This window comes from Podarcis muralis, chromosome 2, assembly GCF_964188315.1.
Source record: "Podarcis muralis chromosome 2, rPodMur119.hap1.1, whole genome shotgun sequence".
In the NCBI taxonomy this organism is placed as follows: domain Eukaryota; kingdom Metazoa; phylum Chordata; class Lepidosauria; order Squamata; family Lacertidae; genus Podarcis; species Podarcis muralis.
In genome coordinates, this window is record NC_135656.1 from 7,730,415 (window position 1) to 7,754,635 (window position 24,221).

A 24,221-nucleotide genomic window follows, 5' to 3' on the forward strand; every position below is an offset into this window, starting at 1 on the left:
TTGGGTGGCCCTGCACGGCATAGCTCATAGCTTCTCTGAGTTATTCAAGTCCCTTCGCCACGACAAGGCAGTGATCCATGAAGGGGGAAAAACCTCAACCCATGTAAAGCACAGCTATTCGCAGTCCCATGGACTGCAAGAAGATCAAACCTATCCATTCTGAAGGAAATCAGCCCTGAGTGCTCACTGGAAGGACAGATCCTGAAGCTGAGGCTCCAATACTTTGGCCACCTCTTGAGAAGAGAAGACTCCCTGGAAAAGACCCTGATGTTGGGAAAGATGGAGGGCACAAGGAGAAGGGGATGACAGAGGACGAGATGGTTGGACAGTGTTCTCGAAGCTACCAGTATGAGTTTGGCCAAACTGCGGGAGGCAGTGGAAGACAGGAGTGCCTGGCGTGCTCTGGTCCAGGGGGTCACGAAGAGTCGGACACCACTAAACGACTAAACAACAACAACATGAGTTGAGGTTGGTAGGATGTGAGAGCCTGTCTTCAAAGCACATTGTGTCCTTGTAACTGAAGAAGAGCTGAAGAACACCACTGCTACATCCATAGCACACTCTTGAAGCTGTGTTTTTTGAAAGCTTTCTGTGAATATCAGTATTTAATGCATTTGAACACACTAGTTCTCCTCCCGCCACCGCCGCCTTTTCTTCCCTGTGGGAAGTGGAGACAAGGCAGCTACAATCAGTAGGTGGCAGCATCAGGCAATAATAGATAACAAGCTGACAAGATCTACACTTATTCAATGAGGTGCCCAATCATTAAAATACTTTCAAGGGAGCAGAGAAACAGGCTAAATTAGCTAGCCCTCTATGGGGGGGGGGGGCGTTCCTGTGTGCCAATAAAAGGCTTTTCTCTTACTTCCCTGGCAGAGGCTCTCTTGAGGCTGTTCCTCTGAACTCCATTAGCATGGGGTCAAAGGGAACAGCCAAGTCTACTCAGCCCCCTTACTCCACAGGAAGACATAGGAGTCCTGGACTTAAACCTGCTGAGACCAATAGCACAGAAGCCAGGCATCCTAGGAGAGGAGGCCTACAGAAGGAAGGTTCATATAGTTGAGAGTAATCTAGGACATAGGAGGAGGAGGCCTGTGGAGGAACAGGCCTGAAATAAAGCGATCCTCTCGCCAGACCAGATGCCTTCTTTGATCCCTTAGTTAGGTGTGGGAAGATACTTTTGTTTTGCATGCCACCCCAATCTGCAAGCAGGGTGAGAATTCACAGGTTCCAGGCACTCACCCAGGGTTCATGTTTCCTTTTGCAGAGGAGGCACAGCGGAGACTGTGGTGTCTTTATTAAATATGGTTTATTTACATATATGTATGCCTCGAAAGCACCCCCGGGTGCAAGTAGATAAATAGGGACCGCTTACCAGCGGGAAGGTAAACGGCGTTCCGTGTGCTGCGCTGGCTCGCCAGATGCAGCTTTGTCACACTGGCCACGTGACCCGGAAGTGTCTGTGGACAGCGCTGGCCCCCGGCCTCTTGAGTAAGATGGGCGCACAACCCCAGAGTCTGTCAAGACTGGCCCGTACGGGCAGGGGTACCTTTACCTTTACGCCTAGAACTGAGCTCCCGTGAGCTCTGGTTGGAGAAAAAGCCTGATAATAACTAAACTGCTGAATTTGGATGATGCACGTTCCCAGCTAAGTGGGGTCAAGATTGCAGATTTAGGTGTACCTTGAGAAATAATTAGTGGTGCAGCAATAAAACTGCTAGTGCATTTGCAAAGCTAAGCAGGGTCTGATATGGTTTCAAGTTGGATGAGAGACCATGTGTTATGATTCCTGCACTGCGGGGGGTTGGCCCAGGTGACTTCCGGGATCCCTTCCAACTTCAATTCTGTTATTCTAATTTAAAAAGAAATAAACCCCGCAATGCACACCATGGGGCTGTCTTCCGAGTAAGTGCGCAAGCAGGTTCAGGCCCTGCGCATCCCGGACTCGGGTCAGCACAACCGCGCCGCACCTCGCCCACCCCAGCATTTAAAGGGTGCCACGAGGGGGAGCGGGAACCCAACGCGCACGCGCGCACCTAGGCCCCTCTCTCTCACTCCCAACGCACGCAAGCGCGGACTAAGCCCCGCTCCTCTCACCCACGCTTCTGCGCCGGGCACCCAAATAACCACCTTCGAGGCCCCGCCCCTTTCTGCGACTCGGCCTATGGGTCGAGAGAGGCCTCCTCGCTCCCGCCCTGCGATTGGCTGAGTGGAGGAGTGGGCGGGGCGGGGCGCTTGCCCGGCCGGGCTTCTGCGTGTGTAGCGGAGTTGTCTGCCTTTCTCTCTCTCTCTCTCTGTCTGTCTCTTTATCTCCCTCCTGCCGCCTCCATGTTGGAGGAGGCCTCGGGGCTGGCGGCGGCGGGAGCGAACGCGGCTCGGCTGGGCAGCTTCCTCGCGCGCGCGGGCTAGGGGGCGGGGAGGGCGCCGGTGGCGGCGAGCGAGGGCGGCCGGGCTCCGCCGTGTGGGGCTGAGGGGGCGCCTGCCTCACGGGAAAGCGCCGGCTGAGGGAGCCGCTTGGGCTTCTCCCGCGTCCTCGGGCGGCGGGAGCCGGAGGGCGTGTTTGGGTCCACGTGGTGGCGGCGGCTGTGGGGAGAGAGACCCTCTTCTGGAAGGGGGTCGTCGTGAGGCGACACGGAATAGCTGCCCACAGTTGGGGTCGCTGAGGGGGGTCGAGTTCGGGGGGCCCAAGACTTCTCCCTCACTCGCGCTCCCTGAAACCTGCCTGCCTGCCTCTACCCTTCCCACGTGAGGAAACGTAGCTGGGGGGGGGTCCCTAGCAGCCCAAAGGGGTGCAGGCGGGGGGGGGGTTGCTTTGCAAAGACGTGGGGGGGGCTAAGCAGGGCTGCCCCCCACCCCGCAAGAGGATGGGCGTTTGGCCGTTGGGGTTCCCCTCCACGTGTCCGGTGTTCGTCTGAAGGGGAGGCTCTCTGGGATAGGTAATGGTGCCTGGAAAGCTGCCCGGGGCCATCCTGGCGTGCCTGTGAGTCTTCCTGGAGGAGCCCCCCCCCCCACTTTCTCTCTCTGCCCGAGGCTAGTCAGCCCCCCCGAGGTGCTGTGCAAAGATGGCTTGGGCTCTGAAGCTGCCCCTCGCGGACGAAGTTATCGAGTCCGGCCTGGTTCAGGACTTCGATGCCAGCCTCTCAGGAATTGGCCAGGAGCTGGGCGCTGGTGCCTACAGCATGAGGTAAGGAAGGGAAATTGCTCTGACTTTTTGGAAGGATACCCATCTGATTGATGGAGCTCCTCGAAGGGCTGAGTTGTGAAATATTTATTTGGGAAGGCTGAACTGGCATGTGTCACTTTTCGTCTCTGTGTCTGGTGCCCGGAGTGTAATTGAACCAAATGGCATCTCATGTTACTTTTGGTCCAGTATCCTATGAGCCGCTGCTTCCTGCCTGCACCATGTGATGTCCTTTTGTAAGGAGGGTGTATTATGAAAATGCTGTATGTCTTCCTCTAAAATTGTGAGGGGACATTAATCTGTCACGCAAGCTACACATCCCCATAACTTGCTGTAGCTTGCTGAATGAAACTGGGGTGTGCAACACAAGCACAGTTTTACCAAGTTGTAAAATAGATAAATCCATAGATGGTAAGACTGTCATAATAAGCTGCACACATGTCAATCTAGTAGCAAGGTTAAGCTTGATCTTGAGTTGATCATACTTTTATCCTGAAGAGTTTGATTCCTAACATGTTGCTCTTGCATTAATCAGTACTGTAAGAATTAAAACTTGGTAATGAACATCACATTTGCACCTTATTTAGAGTGATTATCTTGTACAGCTTTGCCCGGGATTTTTCTTCATAGCAATAGGATTGTTTAAAACAAGTGCTTTTTAGGAAACTGTAAAGTAGAGCCTACTATTACTTCCCGAAGTAACTGTTCACATTCATGTCATCAAAATGTAACTTTCTTGCTTTCACTGCATAACTTGTTGGACACCTAGTTGGATTTCAGAATGCATCTAACCATACTGTATTGATGGCCGACTTTCTGAATCTAACTTCCACAATTTTTCTTTCTTGCGAGTAAGATGCAGCCATTCAGGCTGCCATCTTGGATAGACTGCTTCATAAAAGGAAGGATAGGGCAGATCACATGTTTTTGTGTTTGTCACCTGCTGCTATTTGATAATGGATGGAGGAAGCAGACATAGACATCATAGGAACACTGCTGGATCAGATGAAAGGCCTATCTAGTTGAACATGGTGTCATCACAGCGGCCAGCCAGATGCCTCTGGCAAACCCATGAGCAGCACCTGAGGGAAATGGTAATCTGGTTGAGATCGGCAGCTGCTGGTACTTGCGGCAAACCTCTTAATACTGGAGCTAAATAACCATAATGACTATAATAATAATAAATTTTATCTATACCCCGCCCTCCCCAGCTAAGACTGGGCTCAGGGCGGCTAACACCAAATATAAAAACAATTGATTAGAATACAGCTTAAAAAACAACATTAAAATAAAACATTAAAATGCAGCCTCATTTCAGTGGAACTCAAATCAAAAACTTTTTGGGGGATAAAAAGATCAAGTCTTCACCAAGGCTAACTATCCAGACTGGTCCTACATGGGCCAGAAAAAAGCCAGGGAAGTCCCCAAATAGGAGTTCCGACACAGAAAGAGAAAGAAAAAAAAGAAAGAGGGGGAGGGAATCAAATTGATTCCAAGCCAAAGGCCAGGCGGAACAACTCTGTCTTACAGGCCCTGCGGAAAGAAATCAGATCCTCAGGGCCCTGGTCTCATGAGACAGAGCGTTCCACCAGGATGGAGCCAGTGTTGAAAAGGCCCTGGCTCTGGTTGAGGCTAATTGACTTCCTTAGGGCCCGGGACCTCTAGGGTGTTGCTATTTATGGACCTTGAGGTCCTCCATGGGGCATATCGGGAGATATGACTAGTAGACATTGATAGACTTACCCTTCGTGAATTAGTTTGATCTCCTTTTCAAGCTATCCAGTGTGGTGGCCATCACTGTATTTTATGATAGCAAATGCCACAGTTTAGCTAGTTTCCACGTGAATAAATCTGTCCTCGCATCTGTCTTGAAACCAAGTGTCCCCAACTTCTGTTATTATGAGAGAAGTCCTGCCTATCCACTTTCCTTATGCCGTGCATAATTTTAAACACTCCTATAATGTTCTTGATACCCCCCCCCCTTGCTTTTTTTCTGAACTAAAAATTAGCTCCAAACATTACAACCTTCCTTCCCTGGGAGAGTCCCTCCATCTCTTGGGTTGCTTTTGTTGCATTTTTTGAGCTCTGTACACTAGTGCCCTGGATCTGCTGTTCAGTGAGAATGAATCCAATGCCACTTTTATGTGGTGTACAGACCAAGGATTATTGAAGCTTTAAGCTTGTTTTCAATAACTACCTCTGTGTGAGTGGGAAGATGTAGTCAGGTGTAGCTATTAGATGTAAGGGCAGCTGCCCTCATTCTGACTAAGCACATTTGGGACTTTCCTGAAGTGCTTTTTTTACCTTTAAACAGTTACTGGGGTCCATTAGTATACCAAGAGAATTGAGTCCCCAAAGCCTACACATGGTGAAGGCTGCTTTTTAGATTCCCCCGGAGCTAAGTAATTCATGTCCTGTGTCAGCCTTATGCAATTCCTCTTGTTCAGTCACAACTAGCTCCCCTCAGTGGAGTATGCACTGATAGTTAGCTACGTAGAAACAGGGGATGATCTTCACAATCTGCATCTGATTGATTGATTGATGTCAGCATAAACTTTAGAATGGTTACATGTATGCTGGCTTCACTTCAGAAATAAGGCTGCCTCAGAAGTTGCCCAAACTACAGCATGGGTAGGTATACTTTTGCAGCTCTTTCCTGACTGCTCCTTCACAGCCCCTGAAGAAGGCAGAATATGGAAACTGCTTTACTGAAAATGTCTTTAAAAACGCCTTCTGATACTAAGCCTGTTCAAACATAATAGGCCAGATTCAACTAATTAGTCCCGCTAGCGGAAGCCTGCACAACGACTTCTGCTTGTGCAACAGGGCTTTCCCCCCTCCACTTGCTCCCTGAAGTTGGCTCAGAGGGGGAGAAGAGAACCCCTAGAGCAGCCTTTCTCAGCCTTGGGTTCCCAGATGCGGTTGGACTACCACTCCCATCATTCCTGATTGCTGTCCCTGCTGGCTATGAATGATGGGAGTTGTAGTCCATCAACATCTGGGAACCCAAGGTTGAGAAAGGCTGCCCTAGAGCAGCACATGGGATGAGAAGGGAGAATGTTTCAGTGCAATTGATTGCACTGACAGAACATCTGCCTCAGTGTGGTGTTGAATTCCTCCCATTTTGGTCCTGGGTTCCAAGAAGGAGCCCTGAGGAGTCCTTAACTCAGACACTGTCTCTTCCCCATTGAGCAGTGGTTCCAGACTTCCAATCATGATTTACTGTCAAACCACAATTTGCCTCTTTGAATGAACAGCCAGGCTAAGGTCCGTGCTTGCTACAAGCCCGGATAAATGCTAGCTTCCAGAAAGTTGCTGCTAAGCCATATTTTGAAGTCCGAGACTGGAGAGTGTAGGGGTAGATGAGGCAGTGTGTGAGCCTGAGGCTTATCAGGGATTGCTTCCGTGAAAGTAAACCTTGGTTTGCCATTATTTGACTCAGGGGGTCTTTCGACACACACATTGATTACAGTGTGCTGTCACATTGTGAGGGTGGTGTTGTGATGAATCCTTAATGTGAACTGGGCAAGCCAAATCTTTCTGAAAGATACTGCTCTGGTTTAGTTTCAGCAGAAAGCTAAGTAATTGTTCAGATTCTCCTCCATCTTTGTTGGGGATGGGGAGCAATCAACATTTCAGCTGACTGTTTTGGCGAGGGTTAATTTGTTGCATACCATTGAAATTGCATAGATCAGTTGGCTGATGGGTAGACAATTCTATCCCATAACATGGGGTTACACTAGACAGCTTTTAGGTTTTTTCCAGTGCTGATCTTCAGTGACATAGGCACTTTTATTTAGATTTGCCCAAAGGAGAAAGAAACATTGTAGAAAGGAAATTAAAAATAACAACACTCTGAGCACTAATTTCCCGATGTGACATTTCCTCTTGGTGATGCTGATGCAATCATATAATCCAGCAGTACAACTCAGTTAATTGTGTTGCTTTACCTGGTGACACACTCAGGAGGGACTGAGCCTTGAAGAACCTGGAATTTCACTTTCAGCACAGTTACCGTTTCTTAAGGTACATTGGCAGGTTGTGTGCTTTTGGTCATGCCATCTGCCACTTGGTAATTATTCCTTAAAATCAGGCATTCTGGAGTTTGCTTTTATTAACTGAGTAATAAAAGAGGTGAAAACCCAGGGACTAGCTTTCAGTAACTTAGCACTTAATGAATTCTGGAAATCTGCTTGTAACTCTTGAGTTGTTGTTAAAAGTGATGCTTGAGGTAGTAAAATTAGAATTTGTGTGGATGTAGGAGTACTGTACATATGCGGAGGTGGCTGAAATTTCTCCAGCTGCCTTCAAAAGTCTGCACTGTATCATTACTGCTTTTCTTTTTCTGGCATGGGTGGCAGGGAAGCATTTCTGTTTACTCACCCACCCCCCAAAAAAACTTGCGAAATGACCTTGTGAAATGACTTTCTCCTTATACCTATGAGAGCCCAACTGTGCAGTCAATGAAAGTAGACAAAATGGGTGTGTGTGAATATTAGATGGGTTGAATGACATTCCCCTGTAGAAACATTTAGATTTACAACACTTTGGTTTTCTGCGCTCTCGGAACAGTGAAAAACAGAACTATTTCTCAAATGCTGCCTGTATTCCTTTTGCAAATGATGTATGCTATTTATCAGTTGTTTGTGCAATCTGCTGTGCTTCTTAAGAAAAATGTTCTCTATTCTGAGGGTTGTTCCCAGTTTTGCACAACACTTGTGCAAGCTGCTTTTTAACAGCGATTCATTCTGCGTGCTGTGATGAAGACTGAGGAGCTTGACACAAAGTGAATTTTGTGGTTGTCTGTAGAATGAGTCATGTTTGGGGTTTTCTTAAGGGCACAAATGCCTGACAGGTTTGCATTTGGGGGCAGATAAACCTGTGTTTGCAAGGCTTTGTTTTGCTGGAAGAAAGCAATACATTTCTGTAATGTACAATCTGTTAATCTAGGTGGTTTTGAGTCTTAAAAGGGGCAATAGGTGACATTGAACATATAAATACTAGCATCTTCATGGTAGTTATCTACACTCTCTCCCCTTTATCTGCATTTTACTGCATGTTCTGGGATTACATTGTGCCCCATTTAATGCCAATCTCCTTGTGTAAGAACATAAAAGCCCTTCTAGATACATTTATCTTTCAACACACCCTGGTTATGAAACACTTTGCCTGGGAGATTTGTCTGGCACCCTCTTCAATGATCTTTTGTTGTCTCTTTACTCATCTTTTTCTGCAGGCATTTGTTAATCTGGCTGGCGAGTGTTCTTGTGCTTAACTACTGCTGCTCTCTACTCTTGGAAGTTTTAATTCTCTTCCTTTCCTTAGACTTTGGGTACTGCAGTGAAATGTTGCAGTTTGAAATGATTCTGTTGAGTGTTCTACCCACTTAATTCCACCCCTCACCCACTTGTCATCTCCCTCCCCCTCTCACTCAGCACTGAGTTGTTGCACCATTTTGGATTTTTCCACTCCATTTTAAGGGGTGTCTGCAAACCTCAGGATTATCCTGCATCTCCTTGCCTTTCTCTTGTGCATCAGTTGTGCTGTTTTGGCTTCAGCTCAATGAGCACTGGAAGACCAAATCATTATTAGAACAAAATATACCTGCCTAAGTGGGGGTATAAAGTCCGTGTAATCCTGCATACCATTTTCCTCAGACGCCATCCAGTTGCTTCATGCCCTTTTTGTGGGTTTCCCAGGTGTAACAGCCATTCCCTTCTCTTCCTCCCCGCTCCCCTCTCCAGCTCTCTCCTACAGTGGCTTCCATGCAGGCATTCATAACAAGAGAAATTGAGAAATCAGGGGTGTAGAAGGGGATATGACGAGTACACCAGAGGTCATTCTATGGCAAATGTCTTGCAGCATGGACAGGACTTCAAATTAAGAGCATCAGGTTGGAGCTTTATTGATTAAACAAATGCCTAAACCATTTCACAGCATACAGGCATTGAGGTGGCCTGTGTACACATTAAAAACAGACTAAAACACAAGCTTTATAAACGACAAAATGATACATACCAACAACATCAGATACAAAATTGATATTCCATAGATGACTGGGTTACACTCAGTGAAAGCCTTCCTAAACAAAAATGTCTTCAGGTAGGCACCTAAACAGGATTGCGCCAGGCACCTATCTGATTTCAGCTGTTAATTGATTCCACAGAGCTAGAGCTCTATGTCTAACATTGCTCCGTGTGCTCCTGATGTAGTTTGAATTGATTGTTCTGTGTAATTGAGCGTTTTGCTCTGGGGCTCATTGCCCTGTGGATATGACATGTTGTGAGTCTGTCCTATATATATTTATCTCTAGGGCAGGGGTTGCCAGACTCCGGGCTTGGGGCTAGAATGTGTTTCTTCAGACCTTTTAGTTCAATCTGTGGGACTTTCCCCCAGGCCACACTACTCACTAGTCCTGCTCTGCACCTTCTTTCAAGTGATTTTTCCTAACTGGAATGCCTCATTGAACTGTGATAATGCATTTTGCTTGCCTAGGTAGAGGGGTGAAATGTCTGACTTTTCATTTGCTGAAGAGTCGGACACAACTAAACAACAAAGCCTATTGTATAAAGGTGAGTCACATTCAGAACACTACCTATCTCCCACCATTGGTATTCATCCTCTCCCCCCTCCCACAACTCACAAAGAATTTGTGACCCTCAGGTAGAAAATGTTTCCCTTCTCTTTTACTAGGGGACAGATGTGTGGGTGGTCCTGTTTCTCGCCTCTTGTTCCCTTCTTATTCTGGCTTTAAATTTTGTGTATTGGGGACAGGCAGTTGTATGATAGGGACGCGGGTGGCGCTGTGGGTAAAAGCCTCAGTGCCTAGGACTTGCTGATCGAAAGGTCGGCGGTTCGAATCCCCGCCGCGGGGTGCGCTCCCGTTGCTCGGTCCCAGCGCCTGCCAACCTAGCAGTTCGAAAGCACCCCCGGGTGCAAGTAGATAAATAGGGACCGCTTTATAGCGGGAAGGTAAACGGCGTTTCCATGTGCTGCGCTGGCTCGCCAGATGCAGCTTGTCACGCTGGCCACGTGACCCGGAAGTGTCTCCGGACAGCGCTGGCCCTCGGCCTCTTAAGTGAGATGGGCGCACAACCCTAGAGTCTGTCAAGACTGGCCCGTACGGGCAGGGGTACCTTTACCTTTTTTTTTAGTTGTATGATGGTGGAAGGTCAGATAAGTTTGTGGTGATAGCAAGCAGAACAGAGAGGTGACTGGATACTGTGAAGAACAGGCAGGCTATTATAAAAAGTCTAGAAGCTCCTTCCTCTGAAAAACAAGCCTCTTGTATCTGCCTTGTGCTGGTGTTTGAAAAACGAGGAATTGTGATAGGTTAAAACATGGTGCTTTCTTTAAAAAATCAAAGCTGAGAATCTTGATTCCTGCATTTGATATCTGAACCTGAGCACACCCCTCTGTGCAGAATCTCTGTAAAAGATTCAGAAAAGTATGGGAGTACTGAAGGTCTTCTAACTTCTTCTGGTCACAAACCGGATATGGTGACAGGCAGAATTCCAGTGTGAAGAAATGGGTAGTTCAATGCTCTGGCCTAAATGAGGCTAGAGTTAACTGTGTTAGGGTCAAAGGGCCTTCTTTAATAAGTAATTTCCACTGAGGGTGCTAATTCTGGGTGGTGGATTGTGGGGGTGGTGGTTGTTTTGAGCTGCTTAACTTGGTTTCCTTTATCATCTTCCCTACAAATGGTTAACCTTTTTATTACACACGGGTGACATGGGAAGCTGACCTTATGGGAATTGTATAGAACTGAACCGCAGTAGTACTGATAACTTAAAACTGCTTTATTTCCTAGCTTAGGTGCTCTTATCACAGTTCTGTTTTTAAAAAGCCTGTTCCTACTAACTTGGTTGTTAAGAGTCTCTTTGTTGAGTTGTCATCTCTGTGTGGATTTACTGGTATTCTTAATCTAGTACCAAGGTCATTTTCGTAACTTGAAGTTAGGCTTACACATGAACATATGAAAGCTAGTAGCACGCCTAAGAGGAGAGAAAAACACCCAGCTAGTTCTTTTTCAACGTAAAGGAACATCCTCACGTGCTTCCCTGGAGCCATATAGACAACCAATCTAGTGACTGAGGTTGGGGTGTGTGTGTGTGTGTGTGTGTGTGTGTGTGTGTGTGTGTGTACCATAAGAGACTGCTGAACAGTCACAGTGCTAGATCAGGCTTCTGAGTCATGTCCATTGGGTTCACGACTGCCTTGATGGTGCTTCTAACAGGAATCAGGTCTGCACTCATCTCCGCTTTCAGGCCGAGGGAGCCAATGTTTGACCACAGAGAGCTTTTCTAGGTCATGTGGCCAGCATGACTAAACCACTTCTGGTGTAACGGATCTGGATCGAAAATAACAGGTCGCCAGTCATTTTTTTGTGACTCAGGAGCACCACCCAGCGACACAAGTGACTCCTGCCGCACCCTAATAAAGGCGAAATAGCAACTGTTTAGGTACACTCCAAAGCTGATAGAATTTGAAGGTAGCCGTGTATATTGTTTCTATATGGATAACTGAAGTAATCCCACATTTGCCTTCAAATTAAGCATTGTGGTATGGTGTTGGAACTGGCTGTTTTGTGACTTCATTTAGGAAACACAGTTGGAATTAAGTATTCACCAGCTGAATTTGCAAGCCTCTGATATCATGGCATTGCCCACTTCCAATTATGATCTGTGGCTAATAGACAAGCTAATCTTCTGGAACAGAGCATTTTAACCAGATGCTGAATTTGAATAGTTATGTAAGCCCCAGACAAGATTGCTGTTGGTTCTGTATTCATTGTTCGTGTATTGGAACTGACTTCCTCAAAATAATGTTATTGAGGCACAGAAAAAATGAGCTATAAGGAAAAGGGGGGTATTGCTGTCTTAAATGGAAAGTTTTAATCTAATGTAAAACCAGTGTTCCTTCTCCAGTGTTTGGCCTGTTTCTGACATCTGGGAGCTCTCCCTTTTGATAACTGCTGAGGTAGAAAAACACCGTGGATCAAAAATAATTTTTTGTTCCTCTGTATTGCATTGGCTTGTAGAAACCTTAAACAGTATATTCTGCTTGCAAATTGTGGGCAAAATTTGGTGTGGCAAGCAAAACTGGCAGCCTGATATACCAAATGTTTGTTGTTTACTCACCAACTCAGAACATAATATCCCATCATAAACTGCCAAAATCATTGGGCATAAATTAAAATAACTTCCCCTGGGGTTAATACATTCTGGTAGTTGGTGCTAGCCCAGGTTTGAGGGGGTTATTGAACCACCACCCCAAATTTCTCCTATCATGCCCTCAGCGCTACACAGGGATGTCTCAAGGCTGTATTTTGGCCCATGCTGCTCAGATTCCTATGGAAAATCTCAGAAGTGGCTTGGAGCTGAAATGATGGGGACATTTTCGTATCCCTTGGGCGGTATGCTTAGATGAGTGGGACCCACTGATGGACTAGAAGCAAGGGTCTTGAACTGCTTGTGAGTTGACTCAAGGCAACATTTTTTTCAATGACTGCCTTTTTTATGTTCCTGAATACTTTCCCTACCAGCCCATGGACTAATTGTACTAGATGTACCTTGGTTGTTCTGACGTCTGCATTTGTGCAAGCATGTTTTTAAAGCTAACATTCATGTCATATTTTGGATGTGCTGTAGGTAGAGATAGAGGCAAGTTGTTTATGAATGGAGCCCATCCCTCTCCTGCCTTGAAAACAATTCTGTACCAGCTTCTTGTCCTCACCTGTAGTCTCCCTGCTGCCCATATTGACCCACTTTTTTGGTGAACCATGGAGAGTGCTGGAGAAGCACCAACACACCACCTTGATGACTACCTGCACATGTTCTCTATTGGCCTTGAATGGCATGGAAGGGAAAGCAATTCAGTGCTCTGGTTATGGCACATGCTATTTGTCCTGCAGTAAGGTGATACATATCCATTACTTCTGGTGGAAGCGGGAGCGTTCGTGTGTCAAGCTCCCCAGAGTCCAGTATTTTTCTCAAGCCTCCTGACTGCAAGACCATCTTATTTAGTCTCTGTTTTGGCAACTGAGCTTATTCATAGGAATGTTGGTTTCTTAGCCTGTTTGTGGCAGTAGGTATACAGGATTTCAGTGGGTAGCAGAAATACCAAAGTTGCAGCATAGGGCATTTGGATTTGAATGTCTTTAAAACCATCACGTTTGCAGGTACATAATCAGAACATGGTAAATAAACATGAGGAACTAGGAAAGAGGAATTTTTTAAAAGAAAGGGACTATGACCCAATATACCATTATAGGTAAAGGTACCCCTGACTGTTGGGTCCAGTTGTGGACGACTCTGGGGTTGCGGCACTCATCTCGCTTTATTGGCCGAGGGAGCCGGTCATGTGGCCAGCATGACTAAGCCGCTTCTGGTGAACCAGAGCAGCACACAGAAACGCAATTTACCTTCCCGCCGGAGCAGTACCTATTTATCTACTTGCACTTCATGCTTTCGAACTGCTAGGTTGGCAGCAGCAGGGACCGAGCAACGGGAGCTCACCCCATCGCGGGGATTCGAACCGCCAACCTGCTGATCGGCAAGCCCTAGGCTCCGTGGTTTAACCCACAGCGCCACCCGCATCCCTCTATTCCATTATAAGCTTGCATAAATAAATCAGCCTAAGAATGTACCGTATTTTTCCATGTATAAGACGATGCTTTTTGCTAAAAAAAGAATTAGGCAAAAATTGGGTGTCTTACACATGAATAGTGAATGCAGAGTGGGGATGTGCGATTAATGGCTGCAGCAAACAGGAGATTGGCAGCGGCGATTGGGTGGGTGATTGGTGTCTGCGGCAAGGCCTGCTGGCAATTGGCTGTGGCAATTGGGCAGGTGATTGGCAGCTGTGGCAAGGCGGGCAGGTGATTGGCAGCTGTGGCAAGGCGGGCAGGTGATTGGTGACTGTGGGTGGGTTGGCTGTTGGTGGTGGCAAACAGGCAGACAATTGGTGCCTGTGGCGAGGTGTGTGATCGGTAGTGGTGGGCAGGCGGGTGAGCGATTGGCAGAAGTAACTCTCCCCCCAACCCCAAAAGCTGAACAACTTAATTTCTTAATTTGGGGTTAAAAAAATAGGGGTCGCCTTATATATGGGGGTCACTTACACGGAAAAATACGGTAATTCTACACACACTTACTCTAGGAGTAAGTACAGTGGTACCTCGTGTTACATACTTAATCTGTTCTGGAGGTCCATTCATAACAGGAAACTGCTTGTAACATGAGGTGTGCTTTCGCTAATGGCGCTGCCCACTGCTGTCGCGCCGCCGGAACGCAACTTCCGCACGCATCCTGGGGCAAAGTTCGCAACAAGGGGCATCTGCTTCCGGGTTAGCGGAGCACATAACCCGAAGCATTCATAAGGGGGATAGTACGTAACGCGAGGTACCACTGCATCTCTGAACTTCATGTATAGAACGGTTGCCTGATGAACAGCTAATTGGGGTAATAGAGTTTGGTTTTGATGACATGGGACCTGATAGAGTAGGGATTGGGAAGCTTTTTGGCTCCGGGGGCCAGATCCCTATTGGGGTTGGCCTTGCAGTCCCAATTTCACAGGTGGGAGGGCAGGCAGCTACTTGTCAATTGCATGACATCATTTTGATGGCATACGATTGGTAGGTGAGCAGGGCTGCCCACCTTACAAAATCTCTCACGTTGAAAGTCTTCCCACACTTCCCCTTGAAACTTAAATGTTGGAGGAACATGGGAGACCTGCAAAAGTAAGTGCTTTAACAGTGTGTCTTAAAGCTGCAAATCACCTTTTGAAGTAGTCTCTACCCCACTGTTTGTTTGAGAGACGCCTTTTCGTGATGCTGATTTAGGGTGTTGGTGTGCATCACCTCCAACTTGTGTTTGGCAGTGAATCCAAAATGTGTGTCAAAGGTAGCTGTTATGCGGCATATAGATGTATTTCTCTTGTCCTCTGCTAACTCCATTATTCACAAAGATCTGTAAGGTAAAAATTACAGTTCTGCTATGTTTTGGTTCATGCTGTCCAATATAAATTCAGCTACATCCAATAATAAGGATCTTGCTTCATGACTTGAAGACTCTCAGATTATGTGTGTGTTGGATTTATCACTTCATTCTTTTAAGAGTCAATATTCCATTTCAAAATAGCATTCCTCCTACGTTTGTAAGAGCTGATGGATCTCATTCTCACTGCTTTATGGGAGTTTGGGGTGGGGTACAGATGGCAGCCAGGGTTCAATCCACCAAGACCTGCATGAGTAGTGCATCGTCAACTGTGGAATGTCAGAGATGCTTGAAAAAAGGTTTCAGGGACCCATTCATTAGAAATTGGGGCGGGGTGTCTGTCTGCTAATCTAGTTCTTCCCTGTAGGATGGTAGTCTGCTAGTCTAGTTCTTCCCTGTAGGATGGCAAGGGGGTAGGTGAGAGATTTAGAGACAGTGCATCTTGGGCATGGTGTGCTCAAAGTCTTTTAAACCAGGACCAAGATACTGGAAACAGTGGCCTGCACTGGGTCTTAATACAAAAAACCCTTAATTCCTACAAGAAGCAATTGAAATATTAGGTCTTTCTAATGATATTAGGTCTTTCTAATGATAAACTTAAAGCAACCGTTCTCATTCTTCATCATTCACCTCATCAAATATATGTTGTCTGGGTCAAGAAAACAGTGAAATGTGAAGGTCACCAGTCAGGGATGTATCCCACACCTGTGTGTCCTTTAGTCTCACGTGGCTATTGGAAGAGGCAGGCCCTGAATTCTAACCCATTTGACTTTTTTCTCACCATCCTGTCCTCTCCAAACCTCTCAGTGGCGTGAAGAGTCCGAGTAGTGCAACTTGGGTTTGGATGCTGGTCGCAGGCTTGTGAGAGAAATGGGAATATTACTTCATCACTGTTTCCCTAGAAGTCTTTGCACTAAGCGAAACCCAATTTGCACTTAATCTTTTACCAGTTTACTGTACATGTAATTCATGGGCATACTTGCCCATGCAACTTCTCCTGAGTACAAATTTTCCATCTGTCTATGCATATACAAAATGGAATGGAGGGGGTCAGTGCTTTCTTAAGCTTCCCTTTTTAGAGCGGTGTGTGTGGAATTGTTGCTAGTCCCTCTGAATGGAACAGTTTTCCCGTTTCCTTTGGTTGAATAAACTGATGTTTTGCTAGTATTCTGGGTCAGCTGCTCAACACGACAAATTCTGGAAAATGTGGCAAGATATTTTTTGTACCACTATAGATCGTGTGGCAGGAGTGTTCCAAAGTATGTTCTGAACATTGATGTAAGAAACCATAGTTACCATGGTGTAGAAATCTGCTGTGTTAATGAATTCCTAGTAATCTTAACTAATCTTCCTGATGGAAGGAAGGATTTAAATCCCTACTTCCTAGCAGCATAAGCATTGTAGCACCAATCTTTAAATAACAGAAGCTGCTATGGGTTTTGTAGGGCAAGAGGCTGAACTGTGCCTTGCTTTTACATAAAAGATCGTTTGGGCATCAGTTTTTATGTGTCAGTGGTAAACAATATCTGATGATATTGGCTTGGATGTACATTCTTGTGCAATTGTGACAAGCATGTTTCACGATATACAGGAAAGATTGTGTGCTTGTTAATGGTTGTGATTTACTAGACAAATCCTGGCTGAGATATTTTATGTTTTTATGGTTTTTATGTTTTTAGTCAGCAGAATGAGTGCTTAAGCCAGTGTTTCCCAACCTTTTTTGGGCAAAGGCACACTTGTTTGATGAAAAAAATCTCGAGGCACACCACCATTACAGCCCCGTGACGTCAGCGCGCAGCGTCACGCCGGGAGGGACGCACGAGCTCCTTCTCCTGCTCGTTCAGGGCCGGGTCGCCGCCGTGAGGGAAGGGCGCCGGGGCGCTGCTGCTGCTGCTGCCGCCGCCGCTCCCGGCAGGCATGGACCCAGCTGAGGCGGCGGCGGCTGTTGTGGTGGCGGCGATAGCGGGTGGAGGAGGGGGCGGCGGCGGGGCCGAGGTGGCCGGCGGCGGCGGGGGAGGCGGCGGCGGGTGGAGCAGGAGGGCGGCCGAGGCCGGTGAGGGAGTAGGGTTGCCCGGGGCTTGAGGAGCCGTCGCCGGGAGTTGCTGCTGCTGTTGTTGCTGCTGCTGCCCGGACATGCCGGCCTCCTCCTCGTCCGCTGTCTCGCGCTCCTCCCTTTTGCGCGCGCTGCCCCGCCGCCGCCCCATTGGCCGGGTCCTGTCAGCTGATCCTGTGTTATTTCCTGTGTGTGTGTGTGTGTGAGGGGAGAATGGAGAGAGAAACCTCGGCACCACCACCGCGGAGCCGCCCCCGGCTCGACGCGGATCCTCGCCGCCCCGCCTCTCGCCACCTGACTCGCCCGCCTCCCTCCCACGGCACACCAGGCAACGTCTCGCGGCACGAACACCGGTTGGGAAACACTGGCTTAAGCATAAAGGGTTCTATGTCAGATGTAAAGAAAGCTGAGGGTTACAGCTTATACAGTGGTACCTCGGGTTAAATACACTTCAGGTTACAGACTCCGCTAACCCAGAAATAATACCTTGGGTTAAGAACTTTTGTGAGCCCTTTATGCAAAAACATATACAAGAGCTAGAAACTTTCCCCCCAGTAAACGACAGGATTCTCATTATTGTAACAGGAACCTGAAGGCCATACCAGTATTTTAGGGACCTCTTCTTTCAGGTATTGTTGTATCTGCATTGAGTCCCGTGAATTGTTATTTCCATTTTACATACAATAGAAGGAGCTTCTTGCCAGAGATCATCCAGTGGGCAAGGTTATGGCTCCTCTCCAGGAAATGGTAATTTAGTGAAGCTGTTGGAGATATCTATCCCCTCACACCGGAAATGCATTCCTCAGAGAAGCAAATTAAAAAAAGACTATACAGTCATACCTCATGTTTCGGACACTTCAGGTTACGGACCACGGGAAACCCGGAAGTAGCAGAACAGGTTACTTCCGGGTTTCTGCGCATGCGCAGAATCGCACCGGCTCCTGTGCAGACGTGGCGATTCAGGATGCGAAAACTACGGGTTGCGGACATGCCTCCGTCACAGATTACGTCCGCAACCAGAGGTTCCACTGTACCCTTAAATTGGTTTTAACATGTATGTACCCAGAGACTCCCTTGTGGAGTTAATATTCTATCTAAATCTAGTTCAAAGCCTAAACTTCATAGTAAAGGTAAAGGGACCCCTGACCATTAGGTCCAGTCGTGACCAACTCTGGAGTTGCGGCGCTCATCTCGCTTTATTTGCTGAGGGAGCCGGCATACAGCTTCTGGGTCATGTGGCCAGCATGACTAAGCCGCTTCTGGGGAAACCAGAGCAGCACACGGAAACGCTGTTTACCTTCCCACCGGAGCGGTACCTATTTATCTACTTGCACTTTGACGTGCTTTCGAACTGCTAGGTGGGCAGGAGCAGGGACCGAGCAACGGGAGCTCACCCCGACGCGGGGATTCGAACCGCCAACCTTCTGATTGGCAAGTCCTAGGCTCTGTGGTTTAGACCACAGCGCTACCCGTGTCCCTAAACTTCATAGTAGGAATAGACAAATCATTCTGTTTTCAGTCCAGGTCACTTTCACCTCTATAAATCTGCACCTGGACGTGCACATATTACACCTCTGCTGGGGGAACTGCATTGACTGCTAAACGGCTACCAGACCAAGTTCAAGGTTTTGTTGTTAGCCCTGAACAATTTGGAACCAGGTTACCTGAAAGACTGTACAGTATATGCCCCTGTATAGGCATGTAAAGTCATGTGGATCATTTGGGGAAATTCTACTTGTGGCACTGCACCCTACATAGTATCGTAGGACAATAACTCTGTTCTGTTGAATGCCTTTTCCTCTGCAGTAAATGAAACGGTAACGCTCAGTTGCCTCAGAAACCTTTTAAAGGCTTATATTTTTGTCCATACTTTCCTTGGCCCAGAAGATTAGATCCTGATTTTTGTGTATGAATCACCTGGATTTCTGATTTACTTTTTTATGTCTTGTATTGTTTTACTGCTATTGGGGGTGTATTTTTGTTGAAACGGATAAAGTTTTTATATTGTGCATAGTGTAGACCACTTAAAATTTGTAAAGATATTAATCTATTATTGCTTCAAAAAATACATATTTTTGAGTACATATTTTTTAATGTTTTGTTTCAAAATACAGATTTCTACAAGCATTTAGAACTACACACACATATATAGCACTGAAAGATTCAGAGACATGCAAAATCCAAGTGATAGCTATGTCCTCAATCACGCATTAGTCTAGGACAGAGGTCGGCAACCTAAGGCCCATGGGCCGGATGCGGCCCATAAGGGTCACTTAACTGGCCCATGAGCTGCCACTGAGCAGCCTGCTCAGCAAGTCCTCGCGCACTGTGCTAAACTGGCACAGGGACTCTCTTCCATGGCTCCTGAAATCGCTTCTGTGCAGGCATGATTTTCGGCATCTGGGCATGCGCAGACGCGATTTCCAGCGCCACAGACATGCGCAGGCACGATTTCCAACATTGCGTTGCGCCAGTCCAGCCCACGGAGGAACTCCACGGGAGTAATCCGGCCCATCCCCGGTAAGCCTTGCCGACCCCTGGTCTAGGAAGTGTGGATTGGGTCTGTTTGTATTGGAATTCTCAACCGCTGAATTCTTCAAGCATCCTGGTTTCACAGGCTCCAGGATTTAAGCCCTTATTTTTACAAGACTTTATCCAAACTTATTCAAAGGTAGACCCTTGCTCTAAACATTTAGTTTGGAATACAACTGACCACTCAGTCTTGCTGCTGGCTCCCTTTTTCTTTTATTAAACTCATCATTGCTGAATCTTGATTTGAAGGGGATCAGTATCACAGAGCTTCCAGAAAAGGCCAGTTGCAGTCTGGGAATAAGCCATACAGACACTTCAGTCAGCTCTCTTCATTTGATATCACGAGGCATTCTAAATTTCTGTGTCGCTTTTTGAGGGGCTTCAAAGGGTAGTTCCCCAAACACACGTAACTGAGGAGAACATAACCAGAATAAGATCATGGTTGTTTGATGTTGGATATGGCCACTGCAGAATTTAAATGGATTAGCTGTGGACCTCTGGCTGATAAGACTTCTCTGAAGATTTTGGTGCCGAACTAATTGTGAATCTGAAGTGGAATCTCAGCAGACCCATTGTTTTTAAAAGGCAAATCCTGGAGAGGGGGAGTGGGTTTTTCCCTAGTTATCTTCTCCCCATCTACAGTTTTAGGTCTTACACTTCAGTGAGTTGAAGCTGTTTCAGACTCTTGTTAGTAAAGTTAGCCTTCATTGGGTAGGGAGAGGCTTACAGCTTATGTAAGGGATATTGTGATGACTCAGACCCCTCTCCTAGAGTGGCATTTCTGTGAGGCATGTGATCCTGTGCAGATTCCCACCCCCCACCCCCCCAGAAAAGGACTACCCAGTCCGAGCTATAACCAATGATGTAGTAATGCTTCAGATCAGTAGCTGTTTGAGGACAGGAGCATAGTTCTCTTTCGATTCGTGAAAGTCCTTATCTAAACTTTAGAGGCAGGTGGCATTCACTCTCTGGGGTCAAAAGCAAAGGGCTGGCTGACCTGCTGTTAGGACAACAGCTACCGTATTTTTCGCACCATAGGGCGCACCCAGTTTTTAGGGGTGGAAATCAAGAAAAAAAATCTTCCCCCCCCCCAGCCCCAAAGAGCAGTGTACAGGCTGTGCACAACCTCTCTCTGCTGGAGGGGTTGCGCACGGCTTTGGCACAAGCCAAGGCAGCGAGCAGGATGGATCCCGCTCGCTATTTTGGCTTCCCCTTTAGCTCCGTTCAGCCTCTCCCTCCCGGGAGAGGCTGCGTGGGGCTAAATAATCCATAGCCCCGTGCAGCCTCTCCTTGCCGGAGGGGTTGCGCGCAGCTATGGAGCAAGCCAAGGCAGGGGGCGGGATGGATCCCGCTCGCTGTTTTGGCTTCCCCTTTAGCCCCGTGCAGCCTCTCCTTGCTGCGCAGGGCTTTCCTGGCTTTACTGGGAGGTGGGGGGATTCCCTCACCTCTCCCAAAAGCCCGCAGAACCGCGCAACCCCTTTAAAGAGATCACGGCTTCTCCTGGCTTTTCTGGGAAGTGGGGGAATTCCCCCACCTCCCGCAAAACCTGCAGAAGCCGCGCGCACTTTAAAAGGGCTGCACAGCTTCTTCTGGCTTTCCTGGGAGGTGGGGGGATTCCCTCACCTCTCCCAAAAGCCCGCAGAAGCCGCGCAACTCCTTTAAAGAGATCACGGCTTCTCCTGGCTTTTCTGGGAGGTGGGAGAAGGGACTGATGCGGCCAGTCAGTCCCTTATCCCTCCTGTGGAAAAGCCCGCAAGAGCGCACGGAGCTTGTGTGCGGCTCTTGGGGGCTTTTCCCGCCTGCCTCCCCCCTGCATTCACTCCATAGGATGCACACACATTTTCCCTTGCTTTTTAGGAGGGAAAAAGTGCTTCCTATGGTGCGAAAAATACGGTAGTTTGCCTCTTTAGACATAGAGAGATATTGTTCAGTGATTATAATTGTTTACACTTCCTTTAAATCCAAGTTGTTGTTACTGCAAGAGCTGTGGATGGAAGTAGAACAATTCTTAATATAAACCTAAATGCCAGACTTCTCCAAACTGGTATCCTGTTGGACTTGGGAACACCCATCAGTCACAATCAGCATGGCCAATGGTTATAGATGATGCATTAGTGATGTCTGCCATACGGCCTGATCAAATACCTCTTATAAGGATCGCTGGCTAGACTGAGGATTATACATGAAGAGTAGGTACACACACACACACACACACACACACACACACACACACTATCATATTTTGTCTCTCTCAATGAAGATCCTGGAAATAATTTTTTGTTTTAATATCCTGATATGCTCTATGAATTTGTTCAGTCGCCAAATATGGATAAACAACTCTTAACGAAAACCATTTTCTTGTAGTGATGTCCTTGCCCTGCCCATCTTTAAGCAAGAAGAATCCAGCTTACCTCCTGACAATGAGAACAAAATCCTACCTTTTCAGTATGTTTTATGTGCTGCCACTTCCCCTGCTGTGAAACTCCATGATGAAACTCTCACCTATCTCAATCAAGGTAAGCCACATTTCTGTTGCCAGAACATCAGGTGGGGAGTAGGTGCTTTCCCAGTCATGGCATTTATATTGCTTCCTTGCTGCATGCCTCTTTTAGCTCACTTTCCAGAGTGCACACTCAAGGCCGCAGCACAAATTATTTTAGACTTGCTTGTCTATCTGCTGTGCTCTCTGTGAGGGCCGTGAATAGCTTTCTTCTGAACTCTTGGTTAGAAATTAGTGTTCTAGTTTTTGCTTAGTGATTGAAAGTCTGAAACCAAAGCTGGAAAAGATGCAGACAGAACTCCAAATTATTTATCTAATTAAAATACTTGTATGCCACGCTTAAGTAAATCTATAATCCATGGACCAGAAATCATATCAGGGGAATAAACTATGTAGGTTTTGTCAATTTAGCACATTAAAATTTTTGGGCTGTGTTAGCACAAATTAAGACCCTGAATGAAAACAGCTGCAATGTTGTGGAAGATGAAATGCTACCTGCCTAGCAAGTCCTTGTTTCTTTCAGCAGAGATTAAGTTCTTAAAAAAAATTAAAAAAAATTAGGACCAGATTAAAGTACAGTGGAACCTCGGGTTACATATACTTCAGGTTTCATACGCTTCAGGTTACAGACTCCGCTAACCCAGAAATATTACCTCGGGTTAAGAACTTTGCTTCAGGATGAGAACAGAAATCGTGCAGCGGCGGCACAGCGGCAACAGGAGGCCCCATTAGCTAAAGTAGCTTCAGGTTAAGAACAGTTTTAGGTTAAGAACGGGCCTTCAGAACGAATTAAGTTCTTAACCCGAGGTACCACTGTAAATAGTGTTCCTAACAGAAGCTAGGGCAACAGGGTTTCCCCATGAGAACCTTCCTGTGCTTGTCGCACCACGGCAGAAAGGTTTATGGTGAAGGGATGGAGGGGGAGCGATACAACTTCTTGCCAAGGGCATAAGGGTCCCTAAGTCTGGGGCTGCATGAAAGTGGACTTCGACAAGCACACATCCTTTCACCCAAAATGCCTCCCCTCACACTGGATAGGGGTGTGTGTAAGTTACCATGATGCTTTCTTTTCAGTCAAACTTGTTATACTATGACCTCAAGAAAAGTGGATTATTATTTTTTTGTAGCAACTTCAGAGATCTTTTTTCCTCAGGTCAGTCCTATGAAATCAGAATGCTGGACAACAGGAAAATGGGGGAATTGCCTGAGTTAAATGGAAAGCTTGTAAAGGTGAGTGCCCATAATAATCTATCCTCTCCTAAAAGCTCTGGGTTGGTGACAAGGTTAAACATGCTTGTCAGGGAACTAGTGACACCTGTGAATGTAATTCAGTCAATCTCTGGTGTCAGCAGTTGGGTAGAGCCACTGTCTATCCAAGCAGACCCCAGTAGTGTTGGGTTCATACCCCTCTAGCTGTGAAATGAACCTTGAATGTAAACTGCCTACACATGTAAATGCCAACCTGTGTGTGCTCCATTCACACCATCCATCAGTTTCATGGTGGAGAGATGGTGCAAGGTTACACTTTAGAAAAGCGAAAATCTTCCAACTGGCCACACCAATTTGCCTAAGCTCATCTAAACGTTCCATGTTCCAGCATATGCTGTTTACTCAATGAGAAAATCTCCTTATTAACCTAGAGTATATTCAGAGTGGTGTTCCATGATCGGCGACTTCAGTATACAGAGCATCAGCAGCTGGAAGGCTGGCGATGGAACAGGCCAGGTGATAGGATACTGGATATTGGTGAGTGACTTCTGCAAACGTGGACTAATTTGGCATTGTAGCTTTTTGTAGCATGGACCTTGGAGGGCATTGGAAACTGCCACCACTAGAGGTATAGAGCTCTTTATTGATTTTGAGAGTGGTTTCAGTCTCTGCTCAGAGCGTAATCGTTTGCCATAGTTTGACTTAGGTGGCTCCGATTTTTTTAAAATGTTGCCTTCCGATATGAACATAGCT

General features: G+C 46.8%; 1 protein-coding gene across 2 annotated transcripts in view; it reads left to right on the top strand.

Annotated features, from left to right (window-relative positions):
• Positions 1–2,259: 2,259 nt before the first annotated feature.
• Positions 2,260–24,221, top strand: part of TFCP2 (transcription factor CP2) — a 38,339-nt gene continuing 16,377 nt past the window's right edge. Inside the window, exons 1-4 of one of the 2 annotated variants that reach the window (XM_028721489.2) lie at positions 2,260–3,184; positions 22,124–22,275; positions 23,413–23,489; positions 23,900–24,005. In XM_028721489.2, the coding sequence (XP_028577322.1) occupies positions 3,063–3,184; positions 22,124–22,275; positions 23,413–23,489; positions 23,900–24,005 (457 nt within the window). In that variant the 5' untranslated portion in view covers positions 2,260–3,062. The remainder of the gene's footprint in view (positions 3,185–22,123; positions 22,276–23,412; positions 23,490–23,899; positions 24,006–24,221) is intronic. The other variant, XM_028721488.2, reaches the window with a different exon arrangement.